Below are 16,572 nucleotides of genomic sequence, written 5' to 3' on the forward strand. Positions count from 1 at the left end.
CAGGAAGACAGTCTTGGGCATGGCAGGCTCCAGGAAGTCAGACTTCATCTGTCCTAAACCCAAGATGCTCAAAAGGAGAACAAATACACAGAATGGGGTGGCCCCAGAAGACAGAGGGAGAACCTGGCAGGACACAGAGCCCTTGGACCCTAGGGCTCATGCCTCGGCGGACAGAATTTACCAGAACAAAGAAAACAAGACTGGCCATGCCCAATGCCCTCTTTCTGACGAGGCCTGTCAGAGCTCTGATCTCTCAACTTGTATTTATTTTTAATTCAAAATAAAACAAACATATACAGAGAGATCCAGCCCCTCCAAAAGGGACCCCCAAGTGTCCAGCCAGAGACCCAGAGCAGAAATCTATAAGGAAAGTCAGTGACCTTCAAAAGCCCCTGGCCCAGTCCCCAAATCAGGCCTTGCCCAGAGGGGCCTGGTAGGGAGTAGGAATATGTCTAATTCAGAACTTAAGTCACAGGCGCCAGGGGCAGACCTGAGAACAGTCCACACAGCTCAGCTACTGGATGTTCTAGGGGTTCCAACCAACACACAGGCCAGGCTCGGTTCTAGCACCATCAGACACATGTTTACCAGTCAGGATGAAGCTAGATGGGTGAGGGACTGGTCTATCCTGACCTACAATGGGCCCGGCCTGGCTTTCATCGGAGTAACAGGTGCACCATGGGAAATGTAGGTTGGCACAATTTGCCCAACAAAGAACTTGAGATCTGCGTGTAGCAGAGAAGGTCTTTGCACGGTAGGTTTCACTCTTACCACGCAAGCCCTGTGGTGTACTGCCCTTCGTGTGGACCTCCTGAGACTGCCCACCCGCCCTCGTCTCTCCCTGAACGTGACCTCCCTGTCCTCATGCCTCAAATGAAAGGATCTCAGCTTCCCTGACTTCCTTCTCACGGAACAGACTGCACTCCTGGGTGTGGGACTCTGCCCCCGCCTTCAGAAGATCCCATAATGCTTGCCACAAGCAACCAAGCCAGCCTCCTGCTGAAGAACACCCAGTGGTCCCTGCCCAATAGCGGCTCGCCTTATTCCAGCAGGACAACTGCTGTCCCCACTCTGCCCACCTGCACAGACCCTCTGTGTCAATCAACGGCCTTCTCAGCTGTGGCCCAGTGTGAAGGTGCTATGGCCCCATGTCTCCATAGCCATTCGCTCACTCCCGTTCAGGTTCCACGGCTGGGCAGTGGGTACCCGTGTACAAAGAAGACAAGGTGACCACGTGCCACACACCAGGGCACAGGCACTTGCGTCATGACACAAATATTCAGACATGCCATGTTTGTAAGGAGTGTGCTTGCTCCCTTGGGGAAGGAATAGAACCAGTCAGACTACCCTGTTAGAAGGCCTTCCTCCTGGAGCCGGCCATTCTCGCCTTGTTTCTTTGACCCACTGGCATGCCATTTCTGCTCCAAACCAGAGGCCTCTGTTACAGTTTCCCTACTCCATCAGCAGGAGGGCCTTGCTTATGGGGCAGATAGGTCATCTTTCAGTCCCTGGGGTCCCAGGAGTGTCCTGAACCTCCCCTTGCACAACCTACTTATTAGAGCTTCAACCCTACAGGAACTCAGGCCTGAGTCTATCTAACCCTGGAGCTGTCTCACATGACTTGAGGAGCTGTAGCCCAGGCGTCGAGAACCTTCAGCATCCTGCCCTACCCCCATCCTCCTGGCCTTATGAAGCCCTTGGGTAATGAAATCAGGCAGGGAAAGGCTCTGTGTCCTCTCTCCCCACTCAAATCTACTGGTCCCCACGGTCCAGCCCATGCTAGGGCATTCCTCACATACACAGGCCATATCTAACCCTGACATTCAGAGCCTCTCAGCTCTAGCCATTTCCTACCAGGTAGGAGCCCCAAACCCAGCACCACTACGCCAAAAGCCAGGCTCCTCCCAGAAGAACGGCACCAGCTAGCATAAAAACCTATGGAGCCAGGCAATAATGGCACCCTTTTGAGCGCTGCAATACACTTGGGGACAGGTGGGCACTTGTTATCTACTTCCTGAAGCAGGGAGCTAGCACAGTGACTTGCAGGGGCAGGATCTGGAAACCCTCTCCAAGGATACAAGCAGCCCTTCTGTAATGGTCAGGTACCCACACCTCATGGGCAGGGGCTGTGCCTCACACAACTCCAGAACCTGGCAGAAAAGAACATTCAGTTAGTCCTCCCTGTCCCTAGCTACACTGAGCTGGCCCAAGTGTGTGTCACAGGCCAACACCAGGGCTGGGCTAGCCCAGGCTCTAAGCCTTTCATTCTATGTGGAACTGTACCTCAGAACTCATCAGCTAGCTTTCTGCCGTGACATCTGGAAAGTGGGGTAAAAAGGAGGAACTTCAACAAGGTTAGGTAAGGAGCACAGAATGTAGTGTGCAGGAGGCCTCTGGTAAGGCCAGTTCTCTAAAGACTGGGGCAGTCGCCATCACCTGGGGCCTCCTGTGTAATGTCAAAATTCATGAGTTCCTAGCAATTCTATTAAAAAATCAAACCACCGAGAGTCCCAGAGGAGTGACAGCAAAGGTCTGCGGGACGGACTAAACAAAAGGTCAAATACTTTTACAGGAAAGAAATCAGGATTTCGCTTCTGTGCGGTGCAAAATCCCTGTCCCAAAGTTCAGAGCCCAGCCTAGATAGAGAAGTAGCTCTTGGGAATCAAGCCCTTAAAAGATGGCCCAGCTGAGTGGGACCACAAGCCCAAGCAAGGCTGGTGTTCAAGTTAGATGGTGGGTTCTGGTGACATGGAGTCTTCACTGTGCCTGACACTGGCCTAGGACCGAGTCTAGAGTCATGGCCGGTTTCGGGGTCACAGTTCCTCATTCCGGAGCAGCTCCAGAGCAGCCACAGCAGCTGGGACGTCGCAATGACTGCATGACAGCCCTCAGGGGACCCCTCCGGCCCTCCGTAGACAGGCTGTCCTCACTGGCTGGGGCCTGCTGCAGCTGCTCGAACTGCATTTCCAGGTGCTTCTGGATGGCAATGCCGAGTACCTCAGGGTCCACGGAGGCTCCATACACCTCCCACGTCATGCCCTCGGCATCCCATCGCACTTCCCTCACAGGCGACGACGCCTCTTCTAGGCCAGGCCCCAGCATTACCTCTGGAAATATGTTCAGAGTCTCGGGTGCTTCCAGGGATGGGCTGGTAGCCACAGCCTTGCAGGCCGCCACTGGAGCCGCCTGCACCCCAGCATCCTGGGCTGACGCCACACCCAGAGCCAAATCAGTGGCCGAGGTCATGGTCCACACATCTTTAGTCCTGGAGCCAGACTCTGTGGCCAGCCCTGTAGGCCCCCAAGGGTGGACACAGCAGTGGGCGCGCCCAGAAATCCCCCCAGACAACTGACAGTGGAATTTCATCCCACACTGGGCCTGCAACCCAGACTCACTCACTGATGCCACCAATTTAGGGAAGGCCAGGATGCCTTTGGCAGGCAGAGCATGGCAGGTGCTACCAGGTACAGCCTCCCCGACCGTGCAGAGCAGAGTTGCTGGGGACAGAGCATGGCAGGGAGTGGTAGATGGCTGCCCGGTAGCTTGGGGCTCACCCTGGGGACCAATGAGGAGACCAGTGGTATCTTCCAGATCTATGGTTGGCACCCACACCTGACTCTCCCCCAACGTGCAGGCCGATTTAGAAGTCCCATCCTCTAGAGACGAGTCACTTTGCAGGGGTGCAGGGGTGGGGCCACCTTGGCCAGCCACACCGCCAGGCTGCAGATGAGCCCTGTGGACAGGTGAGATGCCAAGGGCGGAACAGCTCAGACTGGGCTTCTGAACGCTGCCATGACCCCGGGTCTGGGTACTATGGACCAAGTCTGAGTGGCTCCTCTGCACGGCTGCCACGCTGGGGGCCCGTAGGCGACACAGATCACCGATGCCCATCGTGGACACATTACCAACTGTGCTGCTCCTCCAGTGGCCTCCAGCAGCAGCCTGGGACGGAGGGCTTGCGGTCTGTGCTTGCTCCGTGCTCTCCGTCTGACACCCCTCCTCCTGCAGGGTCCGGGGACCAGTACTGGCTTCAGCCTGCTGTGCCCGCCATACGGTGCTACTGACGCTCTTGCGAAGCTCTGGCCTCTGCTCCCGGCCTTCACACAGCAAGCTGGAAGAACTCTGGGACAGGGGCTGTGGACGGGGACTCTGGGGTTCCCGGGCACCTGGTTCAGGGTGGCTAGAACTCATGGCTGCCTACAAGAGAGGAAAAGAAGTGAGTGAAGCCAAGCTGGGGGTTGGCACCTGGGCAGCATTGCTCCAGCCTTGGTCCCAGCCTGATCGGAGACCTAAGGTTGTCAGTGACAAGGCACACATATCAGACACCTCAGATCTATGTATCCCACGTGATGCATAGATAACCCTGAGGACATCTAATAATTGCTACCCTAGAAACAGGCCCTGGAGACCACCACTAAGCCAGCTGTTTGTCATACTTATGATAGGTGTAGGTGCTGGGGTGGGGGGGAACCTAGGGGAAAGGCCACGTGTGCTGAGGCCCTAAAAGTGGGCATGTGGCATCATGAAGAGGGCTTTGGGAAAACAACTCTCTGTCAACCAACACAGAAAGACGGCAGACTTTATCAGCCAGCACAGCTAAGTGTTCCTGTCAGCATCCACTTTAAGAGGGAGTGGGGCCTCCTGGGTACAGAGTCGGGGCTCCAAGGTTTGTGAGGTAAGGAAGCAATGAACACTGGGTAATGCTGAGAAGTTTCCCAGTTCTTCTTGTGCCCTTGTGCCGTCCTCTCCAGCCTGACCTACTGAACTGTGAAACATCTCAGATTGTCTTTTGAGGTTCCCAACTTTCACCCTGTGCCTGGGAGGACATTGCTATCAGCCCTTAATGGCAAGCCTCACTCAGCATTTCCTCGTTCATCCACAGCCGTTTCCCAAGGAGGCCCTGCTGGCTGCAGCAGCTGGGAATGTGGGAATCATTGAGCTCTGGCTGTGTCTGGGGGTGACCATCCGGCAGTGGCAAAAATCAGACACACCCTCTGCCAATGTCAACTCTCTCTTCCCAGTATGCCCTACTCCAGCACCAAACCTACCGCCCCCGTTCTGCCTCACCACCTCCTCCTGAGAACCGTTCCCGGCTGACCCACCCAGGCTGCCTCCATCCCGGCTGAGCATCACCCGACTGGGACCCTCAGCCCCCATTCCCTTCCCCTGAAACCAGCAGAGTCAGGACTCTATCCGTCCCTTCTCGTCAGGTCAGCACCTTGCCCTGACATGCAGCTGGCACTCAGAAGAAAGCCGCTGCATGGCTGACAGGGAGAATGAACTTAAAAACAAGGCCATGGCAGAGTGGGCTAAGTGCCCAGAGCTCAGTCCAAGGATGAGCCAAGGCAAGGGACTCAAAGGGATGGTAGGAAAAAACTTTCTGGAGAATTCTCATGGAAGCCAAGGCTGGAAGGGGTGGGGAGTAGGGAGGGAGAAGGTGCCAAGAAGAAGGAACATGTGGTCAGGTGACACAAGAAAGTGACAGGTAGGCTGGGACGTGGGCAGGGCCAGAGGGTCAGGATGACTGAGCCAGCCCAGCCCTGGATACTGGGGAAGATCACCCAGGGACTGCCTGTCGGACCGGCGGGATGGGCAGGAGAGGCAGATTCAGAGGGTGGCAGTTTTGGCTTAGGTAATCAATCCACATCTCCCCACCCACCTTTGCTGATAAAGACTGACGGGAAACCAACCACCCTGGCCAGGAACAAGGCCACCCAAAACGAATGTGGCAAGGGCTGGTGGCCTCCCATTTCTGTTATGAGGAGTATCTCCCTGCCTCTGTCAGGGGAGTAGGAAGAATTTTAAAGCCTAAAGCCGAAGTCTGGTCCAGCACAACTGCCTGTTTTGATGGAAAAGCTGAACCCCGTCCTGCCCAGTGTGCTGGGCACTGGTCAGTATTACGTGTGTCAGCATGAGTATTAACTGTCAGGCAAATATTGTGGCTGAACTTCCGGTCAACAGCTTAAATAACTGGCCACACATGGCTAATGGTCACTGTATCGGGTCATGCCACTCTTGAACACAGCCAATTGGATAAGTATGTCCTTACCTAGCTGTTCCACGCACCCAAAGCCAGACCGGATGAGTGGCAAAGAAAGGACTCTAGCCCACTGCCGCCTTCGGAGAGCGCGAACACCACCTCTCAGGTGAAAGTTGGAAAGCTAGAGGCAGTTGCAATGCTGACAATAATAGCTTTGAATGCTGCGGGCTTGGGCCAGATCCTTTGCAAACACTCTCTCATTCCACTGTCACCGTGACCTGGTGATGTAATTCATCATCCCCATTCTACAAATGAGGTCACAGCTCAGCAGCTCAGTGGTCTGACCAAGGGCACAGAGCCAGCCAATGGCTCCGTCAGGAATCAGGCCCTTGAGTATAGGAGACCCTCTGCCCCTTGGAGCAGCACGCAGATCTCTGGCCTGACTACTGCAAACACCGGAAGTTCCAGGACCTACCCGTGCCTCCTCCATCACTCCTGATGATGCTCATGGTTTGCCAGTGGAACAAATGAGTGGGACCCCCACCCACTCACCTCACCCAGTTCTTAGGCTGCAAGACATCTACAGACTAAAAGTCCTGTGGGCACCAAGTTATCCTTGGCAGGGAGACAATCACCCACTGGGAGTCTAAGAGCCCTGAGGAAACCCCATCAGAAAATCTACACAGCCCTGGGGCGAGACCCACTACAGAGCCTCCTAGAGAACAGAAAGTACATAAAGAACAGAGCAGTGCCCAGAGCTAGCCATCTCCCAGAGAGACCAGTGACCACAGAGACCCCAGTGGGAAGCTATGTATCAGTCGGTTACTTTATCCAATCCACCACTCTACAAGCAGCAAGTGACAGCACTCAGCCCTGGGGCAATTCTAAAACACCAAAGAACACACAGCTTCGAATGGCTAATATCAGCCACCCCATGCAGCTAACACCCAGTAGAATTTAAAACCTCAGCTTTGCAGACACTCCCAAAGAAATTCAGCCAGAGAGATCCACTTGGTTAGAGGCTGCAATATTGCCCCAGCCCAGGAATCTGGGCCTTAGGATATGCCCCGTAGGATGATGACCAAGGTGCCCGACTCAGACCACGCTGTGACATGTGTGTAAATTACCTCTTGTAATGTGTATGTGTCTGATCCGTTGGCTCACAGGCAGCAAGTTTCGATGTCGTTTTGAAGAAGTACCCCCAAATTTTTAGCACCGTGCATTTGGAGGGCCTTACCAGTCCCGGGGGAGGGAGGGCTCCAAGGGAAAGCAATTCTAGGTAACCCCTGGTGCATGGAGGGGAAGGGGAAGTTTTGGCTCCTCCTCATCAACAGTTGGGCTAGGTGAGAAGATGGAGTCCCAGGGTGAGGAGGAAAGAGAGGTTCTGCTCCCAATACTGACTTTTCTTCCTGCTGCACATCTGCTCTTAGGTTTCCGTGAGCCTCACGGTACCCATTCTACAAAACTGAAGTAAGCCCTCCCCCTCCCCCCTCCCCCCTCCCCCTTCCCCTCCCCCCCCAGGTGGCTGTAGAGGCTGAACTCAATGGCATGACATCATCATCTTTTCCCCTTCATCCTTGTGACTCGAGGCCACAGTGTTGTAGGAACTAGCTTCCTTCATCCGGTCCTGTGATGTCACCAGTTTCCCCAGCGCCCCCCATTGCTGCCCTTCCATTTCCCAGGGTCCATCTGAAACCTTTCATCTGGTAGGCAATGCATAGACTCAAGGCTGCGGTGGACATGCCACAGGCTTAGACAGCCATGTTGCAGTCGTGGGCAGGTTCTAGTTTGACCCAAAAGAGATCCTGGGATGGGGCTGGAGGGAGAGCTCAGTGGTTAAGGGCACGTGTGGCTCTTGCACATACACTCAAGTTGGGTGGCTCTCCGCTGTCTGCAACTACAGCTGCAAATGATCAACACACACACACACACACACACACACACACGCACGTGCACACTCACACACAGATACTCTCTTCCTGGGAAGACGTTTTAGTGCCTCGTAAGAAGCAGACACACAGAGGTTTCCAGGAGCGTTCGTGCTGAGTAATACCTTACCGTTCTTCTCCCACCTCATTTAATGCGAAAGTTGTGCCGGCTGTGAATGACATCGTGTGGTCCCTGTCCCGAGGCTCTACTGTCAACAACTAGAGAATCACCCACCCTCACGTGCAGCAAATATCAACGTCATTTTGAAGAACCCTCAAATTTTCTGAAGCTTCCAGACTAGCCCAAGCCTCAGACTGTCCACTCCACTCGGTTAGAAATTCTGATTCTCTCCCCAGCTGAGACGCCCATACCTTTGGGGTAGGACCAGGGAAGGCTTCTAAGGGGCCCGTCTCAGACCACACTGAGTCACCCATGTAAACACTCTCTCACGCAGCAGGTGCTTAGATGGTAACCTCGTGTCCAGAAAGCGACAAAAAGGCAAGCAAGGAATACCCCTCAAATCCCTTGTATAGAGGGGTGTGGCCACCTACGGCAAGTGGTTTGATCATCCCAGGGCAAATAAAGGGCCTAACTGGAACACTCGAGCTGAATGGAGAACACAAGGGACATCCCTAAAGGGAGGTTAGAAGGCACGGTTTGGAGGGTAAAATCAGTCCCTCATAGCCTTTAACCTCATCGAGATGACACAGAACCTAAGGGCAGATGCATTTTCCTAAATGACAAGAAAGGGATACTTGTGGGACAACAAGCTCCAAGACGCCACCCTGCTCACCATAGAGAGCTCTAAACCACTAAGAGTCCCAGAGCCTGAGCCTGAGCCCTGTGAGGGTTTGCTCACGCCCTCCGGTGCTAAGTGGGCCGAAGGAGTCTCAGGGTCAGCTGCAATACCAAGAAAGCAGCCCGAGGAGCCACTATGATCCTGCCTGCACTACCCAGCACAATGCCCTAGCGTGGGCACACGCCTCACTGTGGTCACCCCAAAGGCCAAGGTACAGGCTGGTTTACAGTGTGAACCTGCAAGAAAGAACGTTCATTCATACAGCAGCACTCTGTATGCCAAACACAGGCCGCCCTGCAGCGGGCAAAGGCCTGAACGCACCACACACCACGCAGCCTCCCCGGCCAGGGTTCCCTTCCCCGCACCTCCAGATCAAAGCACACAGGAGTCTTAGGGACAAATACACAACACAAGCCTCGGAACTAGGCTACAGACCTTTCCAGGACAAAGACTCAACGGATATGGGGCAGTGAGCTCGCTGGTAGGGATGCTCCTGGGCAGAAGAGGGCGGGGTGTTGGCAACAGAGGACATGGTGGGGGATGCGGATGGAAGAGAGGAGAACCGGGAGGAAAGAAGCAAAGGGAGGCGGGGTGGAGGCCGATGGATCCGGGGCAGAGAAAAACAAAAACAAAACCCGGAGGCTGGGCAAAGGGGACATGGAAAAAAGGACCGGAGAGGGCAAGGGGAGGCGATGGTGCGGAGGAATGCGGCGCAGGCAGCGGTGAAGAAGGGGCTGGGGGGTTCAGGAAGGGGCGGCGCCGCCCACACTACCCCAGCACCCACCACAGCTCGTGTTGAGCCAGCCTCTCACCCTGTCGCCTCCAGGGCCGCACAGGCCGGCGGAAGCGCTGCTCCTGCGGCCGCCACAGGTGCCCGGCGCCAATATGGAGCCGCACCGAGTCTAGCCCCGCCGCGGTGCAACCGGCCGCGGAGCCCGCGCTGCCAAGGGGCTGAAGGGGAAGCTGGCGCCGGTACTCGGAGCAGGGGCGCTGGGGGCTTGAAGGGGGCGACTCACTCACCTAGGCGCGCCCCGCCTCTTCACGCCTCAGCGTCCCGGCCCCGCCCCCTGTCTCAGCTCCGCCCACGTTCATTCCATTAGGCTCCGCCCCCAGAACGGCTCAGCCCCCTTCCGGACCCTTCCTCCCAAGGCTGTTTTCCTCACTGTGGCATCAACCATCTTTGCAACCTCCGGGACACAGCCGGCCGATGTGTTCCAATCTCCCATCGCTAAAGGGCGCCATCGTCCTGCCACAGTCCCTGCGTGCCCCACCTTGCCTTGCATGGCAGCTCCTAGGCAAATCCTCCAGGTCCCAAATTCACTTCCTTAGAGATTTTCAATCCCTACCTCTGACCATTCCCTGCCATCATCATCCTCTATCATCCTGCCCCACCTCTCGCAGTTCTTGGGCCTTCCAATCACCTTTCCCCAGGTCCTGCTTTCTAGAGGCTTCGTATAGTTCTACAGTTGCCTGTTAGGGATTCTTCAGGCCCGCCGGATCCAACAATACTATGCTGTCCGCTCTACACTCACATCAGTGAGAAAGCCAAGCTTGGTCCAGTTCTCTTATGACCAGTGTGGTTCTGGGTGCATCTCCCCACCTTCATAGTACCAAAACCACATCCTCAGCCATGTTCTTCTAGGTCTATATTCCCAGCCTACCTCAGGGACGCAAAGAGGTGACTCCCAGTGGGGAGAGACCTCACTGGAGCCTGAATTATTTTCCTGTAATTCCCTGCAACTCTGATAGTCCCTCCCTAGACCCCCCACCTTGCTCCTCCCTAAAAGCTCTACAGATTCTGGGGTTACCTGGTGCAATGGAGCCTAGGAACCCCATAACATTCCTCCAACATCCTCAGACTCACAGGACAGGAAGCCACCCCACCCAGATCTGGCCAGATCCAATCTACCATCAAAGAAGTCCCAGTACCCAGGTACCCAGGGCCACAGGGTAAGAGGAGACTGAGCTTCTTCTCAGTCCCGTCTCAGAGAATTGAGTCCCAGTGTCCCACTCCTTTGTTGACAGCAACCCTGGGGCCCCAAGTTTCCATGCAGTTATGGGAAGCCGACGCCATCATTGTCTCTCCCTAGTTACAGCATCACTATCTCCTCAGAAAGACCTAGATTTTCCCCAGTCACCCCTTCCCAGCAGGGCCTCAGAGCTTTCTCTCCAGTTTGGGAAGACAGCTATCCTGGGAGAGCTGAGCGCTCTGACAGGGCTGCACAGGCCTGTGGAAGTGCTGCTCCTGCCATCACAGGTGGCAGGCATTAGATGAAGCCAGAGCTGCACTGATTAGGTCCTGACAGGCACGGTATAGCTGACCACAGAGCCCACTGGGTAGCCAAGGAAGGGCTTAGGTTCCTGCTTCCTCACTACTCACAGCGTGCCCGAGGGATCCTGTCCAAGGAGTCCACAGAAGATTTCTGAGCCAGGGAACCAAACCGATGCCTGTCCCTCCCAGCAATTGCCCTTCTTCTCATGCCCATATTCCCTTCCCACAGATGTCACTTATATCCCAAGGAGGGATGAGGTAAATGTGGCTACACTGAGAGGAGACCCAGACCCTTAGTTACCAGGGGACCCTGAACAGAAGCTTGCCATGTACGCCCCAAGGAAGCCTACTCAGGATTGGATGTCAGTAGATGTCTGCCATGCTGGATACACAGGCATGGTCTAACCGGACCGTTGGCACCAGGACCTATGAACGCCACCTTGCTCACTTACTCTTGGATCGCTGGTCCCGTGGCTTGGCACGGGGCTTCCCTGTCTGTAGTAGTGTCTCAGGGAGAGCCTGGGATAGGAGGAACTTAGATAACAATTCCTATCTAACTTCCAACATACTCATTTACCCTGTGATCCCACACCCAGGAGAGACTGTTCGTCTTGTCTGGGCATCGGTTTCTTCATCTGATAATCAACGGTAATTACCTCCCTATCTTATGGGCTGTGGGGAGGCTGCGGTTGTGAAAGTGTTCTGTGCAACGTCCTTGATGCTGTCACTTGGAAGATCGCACGTTTATCAACACCCCCCCCCACGCCCCTGTGCTAGGCTCTAAAGGTACAAACTGGAGCTGTCAAGGGTAAGCAACGAATTGGAGTTTGTAGAGCATTGTGGTAGGAAGAGGTGTATCTGGCTTGATAACCATATGGGCCAAGTGCTATTTGCTGGGAGGAGCAGTCATGAGTCTCGGAAACTCATAGTGAGCTCGGTGAGACATTGGTATCACTCAGTAGAGTAGCCAGAGTCTCTTGGGAGGTGTGGGCATCACAGACACGGAGGAGACTCGGGGGTACAATCTCCAGAGAAGAGATGAGTAAGAGGAGGGCTTAGGGGCCCAGCTATGAGAAACCAAGTGGCAAGGACTAGAAACTAGACAGTGTAGAAGAAAACAGACACCCAGGGCAGCTAAAGTTTATTCTTCAGAGAGGCGTTGGAGGCAGATATTCTGGGACGGGTGGGCAGAGGAATAGTTTGGAGAGGAGACACTGACAAGGTATATACCTAGTCAACCAAAGTATGGTCACAAAGGAAAGAAGATCGATGTCACTGGAAAGGAAGATGGGGATCAAGAAAGCTGTTTTCATTTTAGTAGGTTTTATTCCCTTTGATTGGATTTTAATATGTCATATCTTGCCTCTTTAATTCTGCTTAAGGCTGCATGGAGCACCAATGGCAGCTGATGTTGAAAAACCGGCTTTCCTCTGCAAGGCAGAAGCCATGCGGCACAACGCCCCTGGATGTCATGTGCTGCTACTGCGTTGGTAGGAAGCACTTGGCGCCTGTCTTTGTTTCTCGTCCTGTTGCTGTGATCAAATACTCTGATGGAAGCATTTTGGGAGAGAAAGTGAAGCCAAGGCACTGGGAGCTCAGGGAAGCTGGTCACGTTGTATTCCTAGCCTGGAAGCAGAGAGCAACGGATGTATGCCAACGCTCAGCTCACTGTCTCTACTTCATTCAGTCAGGGCTCCTCTGTCCAGGGAATTGTCCCATCTATAATTAAGATTGATCTTCTTACCTCAATTAACTGGATCAAGATAATCTCTCACGGGTATTTCCAGAGACCCATATCAACCCAGGTGATTCTAGATTCTGTCACATTAACAATTAACACTATCATTGCTCCTCTGTAAGAATGCCTCTCTGGGGGGTTGGGGATTTGGCTCAGTGGTAGAGTGCTTACCTAGGAAGCGCAAGGTCCTGGGTTCGGTCCCCAGCCCCAGAAAAAAAAAAAAAAGAATGCCTCTCTGGGAACCCCACTGAGAAAACACACACACACACACACACACACACACACACACACACACACACACACACACCATGCTTTACCTCAAAGGAGAAATGGAGGCAGGGTGGCCAAAAACAGTGTAGTGTGCAGGTGCTGGCCTGAGCATGCTCAACAGCAAGGAAGTAGCCCCACATAGAGGGAGAGCATATGAAAACAGAAGCATAGAATCACTGCTGTGTAAAGTCTTCAAAGAGCTGAGATCCAGGGCGAGTTAAAGGGGAGGGGAGGTGTGTATCTTTTCTATTTTTAAAGTAACAGCAGCAAGAAGAAATATGACAATAGTGAGGGATTTAGTCTCTTTCCTCCTGGTAACCCTGACCTAAAAATCTTGGAATCTAAAAAGCTCACATGCTTGATCCTGTTTGACAAACTTGGGGTTGAGGAAAGGAGCCCTTCCACTGCAGGGTGGGGCAGTACCCAGTATCTCCTGTAGTCTTAGAAGAGATGCTGAGTCAGAATGTACCACTGTGCTGCTGACTAGGGAGGAGAAAGCTTCAGCTGTGTCAAACTGTATCTGTTTTCCTAACAAAAATATCCCTACAATGCAAGAGACTCCTTCAACCATTAGCTCTATGAATAAAAGAACAGTAACACCCCAGGTATGCAATAAGTGATGGAGATGGATGGATGGATGGATGGATGGATGGATGGATGGATGGATGGATGGGAGGATGGATGGATGGATGCATGGATGCATGGATGGATGGATGCATGGATGCATGGGTGCATGGATGGATGGATGCATGGATGGATGCATGGATGGATGGATGCATGGATGGATGCATGGATGGATGGATGCATGGATGGTAGTTTATCCAACAATTCCACTTTAGTTCAGCTCTACATTTTCCTGAGCCCCAAGTAAGTAAAATCCCCAGATTGTGAGTGTGAAATACAGACTGGACTGATTCCTAAATGCCTTCGCCCCAAGGTCTGCATTGTGAAGAATTCAGGGAGACTGATGACAGATACACAGATGAACAACTGGGTCACAGAGGGAAGAAAACAGAGGTCCAGGGCACACAGAAGAGGACTCTAAGGACATGCTCTCCGGATCCCCAAGACAGATACTGTGGATCGACCCCAGTATCTGGGGACTGTCTTCCCACCTGTGGAAACTCCTCTAGCCAAGAGCACTATCCAGAACACTAACTACATCTCCCAGGTACCATGAAACAAACCACAGGGATGTGTTCTGCCCATGAGAGGTGAGCAAAGACCATACTGCAGCTTCTTGCTTATGCTCTTCAGAAGCAATGTGCTTATATCTCCCCTCTCCCACAAGCACAATGAAGTCATGATATGAAGGTTGTTTATACCATTCCAGTGAAGGCAGGACCCTAGAGATGTCAGAGCCTATGTCCCGACAGAGGGGTGGCCTATCAGCTCTAGACTATTCGTGACCAGATTTCACATGAGAGAGAAGCTGGCTTTACCCTGTATCAGCTGTTATTTGGGATGGGGACTGTCTTCCGGAAGGAACGTCTATGTACGAGTAAATGCAGAATTTACACCTGGAAGACACACAAAGCTTGTGCTGGCTGCTCTTATGTCATTTAGACACAGAGCCACGTGGGAAGAAAGAACCCCAACGGAGAAAAATGTCCCAACCAGTCTGGCCTGTGGGAAGCCCGTGGAGTCTTTGCCCGACTGACAATTAATGCAGAAGTCCCAGGCCCTTGTGAGTAGTGCATCTGTGGACAGGTGATCCTGTGTAGCGTGCAGTTTCTACACACCCTGCCTGCTGTAAGCTCTGGTAGACCGAGCTACCAGCCACACCCAGGTTCCCTTGGAACCATGGATGAAAGACACACACACATATTAGCTTTTTTTTTTTTTATATGCTTTTAGCTCAGTGGCCAGGTTTTTCTAAGCCTACCTCAGCTAGCGTGCCCTTCTTTTCACTCCCAGCTCTACACCTCTACCTCTGCCCTCAGCTCAATTACTTTTCTAATCTCTTGCCTGCTACCCCAGGCCCAGTTGGGGAAGAGGCCAATGGCCACTCCACCCAAGATCTCACATGACTGGTGGCTCTCTCTCCCTCCAAAACATGGAGAATCCTCTTTCCTCCTCCTGCGTCTGCCAGCCTGCCTTTGGGAACCTGGAAATTCCACCTTTCCTTCCCTGTCATTGGCCACTAGCATCTTTATTGATCGATCAAGAACCAATTGGGGAACAGGACCTTCAGCGTTCACATGCAGATTCTGGATCAGAGTGTCAAAACTAAAACCAACAGTCCTGGCTTCTATAAGAATTATATGTGACCTTTACCCCATATCAGCCATTATTTGGCTGAGCAAGACAGGCCAGTAAGAAGCATGCCTCCATGGCCTCTGCATCGGCTCCTGCCTCTGGTTTCCTGTCCTGTTTGAGTTCCTGTCCTGATTTCCCTGTGATGAACTGTAATGTGGAACTGTAGGCTGAATAAACCCTTTCTTGCCCAAGTTGATTTTGTTCATGTGTTTCATCCCATTAATAGAAATACTAAGACAAAACTGAAACAACACAAAACAGTTTCTAAATATATGTACGAGGCAGGCTGGACAGCTGGAAGCTGCTCTTGTGCCATTCCAGAGTACATGGCATGCCATTTCCCTACAGTGCGTAAAAAGTCACCTTTGGCTCTAAGAGTCATGGTTGAAAACTTCATAGTGCGAATGCCTCTTGCCTGTCTCTGTCAAGGCTAACATGCACTGGAGAGATAGGGACAGAGCTCACCAAACACAGGAGGTGGGAGAGAATAACTACAACAGTGCTGTACTACAAATTGAGGAAGACTCAGCAAAAGTTTCTAAAAATTCGTGTTAGCAGGTCAAGTATGGAGATCCTTTCTCTAGCCCCTGAACAACCAAGACCAGACCAAGGCTGTTTCGTGTAAACCAAGGTGAGGCCATTTATGGTGGCCTCAGGTTAAGGACGCCATACATTGACTATAGAGTACCCAGTCTGGTTGATAAGTAGCAATGGCTTTCTGGCTTAATCTCATTGCTAGCCCATGTGAAGCACTCGAAGCAAACAGGAAGAAAGACAGCTGATCTTCTAAAGGACACGTGTTACCACAGATACTGTGACCTTGTCCGGGGAGAGCTTGTGTTTCTGTCTACTTTTAAAGCATCCCCACCCCACGATCACCAAGGCTTTACTAACAGGAAGTGGGCTACAAAGCTATGAGTCTCTAAGGGATCACTGTTTCAATGCCCACTTCAGATGCAAGATAGGACAAAAGGGACAGACACCACAGAACAAAGCCAACTCTCAAAGGAAATCCCAGAGGGGGAAAAAAAATTCTCAACAAGGGCTCTGCTCCAATCCCTGGGAATCCATAATGTTAGCCCATGGGGTAGTCCTGTTCTTACTAACAGTGGTTTACTAAATGAATGAATGAATGAATGAATGAAGCCATAACTGTATCACACAGGAGCACATGCAGACTTAATGGGGCAGGTTAACTGTTCCCAGCAACTGAGCTTGGAGCTAGATGTGAGCTCTGAATGGGAGTTCGGGGTTCTCTCTCCCAGGGGCAGGAGAGGCTACATCTATGAGAAGGACAGAGCATACAGACATGTGGCCTGAGGAAC

The 16,572-nt window shown here is 52.8% G+C and overlaps 1 protein-coding gene across 1 annotated transcript; it reads right to left on the minus strand.

Moving 5' to 3' along the window:
• Positions 1-1,221: 1,221 nt before the first annotated feature.
• Gprin2 (G protein regulated inducer of neurite outgrowth 2) lies at positions 1,222-9,608 on the minus strand. Its single transcript, XM_032919344.1, has 2 exons — positions 9,521-9,608; positions 1,222-4,197 (listed from the first exon to the last, which is right to left on the minus strand). The coding sequence occupies exon 2, from the start codon at positions 4,189-4,191 to the stop codon at positions 2,824-2,826; it is 1,368 nt and encodes a 455-aa protein (XP_032775235.1). The 5' UTR covers positions 4,192-4,197; positions 9,521-9,608; the 3' UTR covers positions 1,222-2,823.
• Positions 9,609-16,572: the final 6,964 nt, after the last annotated feature.

This window comes from Rattus rattus, chromosome 13 (assembly GCF_011064425.1).
Source record: "Rattus rattus isolate New Zealand chromosome 13, Rrattus_CSIRO_v1, whole genome shotgun sequence".
Taxonomy (NCBI): Eukaryota; Metazoa; Chordata; class Mammalia; order Rodentia; family Muridae; genus Rattus; species Rattus rattus.

What these genes read in the sequence shown, in the direction of transcription:
- Gprin2 (XM_032919344.1), bottom strand. Translation starts at nt 4,191, where the DNA reads ATGAGTTCTAGCCACCCTGAACCAGGTGCCCGGGAACCCCAGAGTCCC.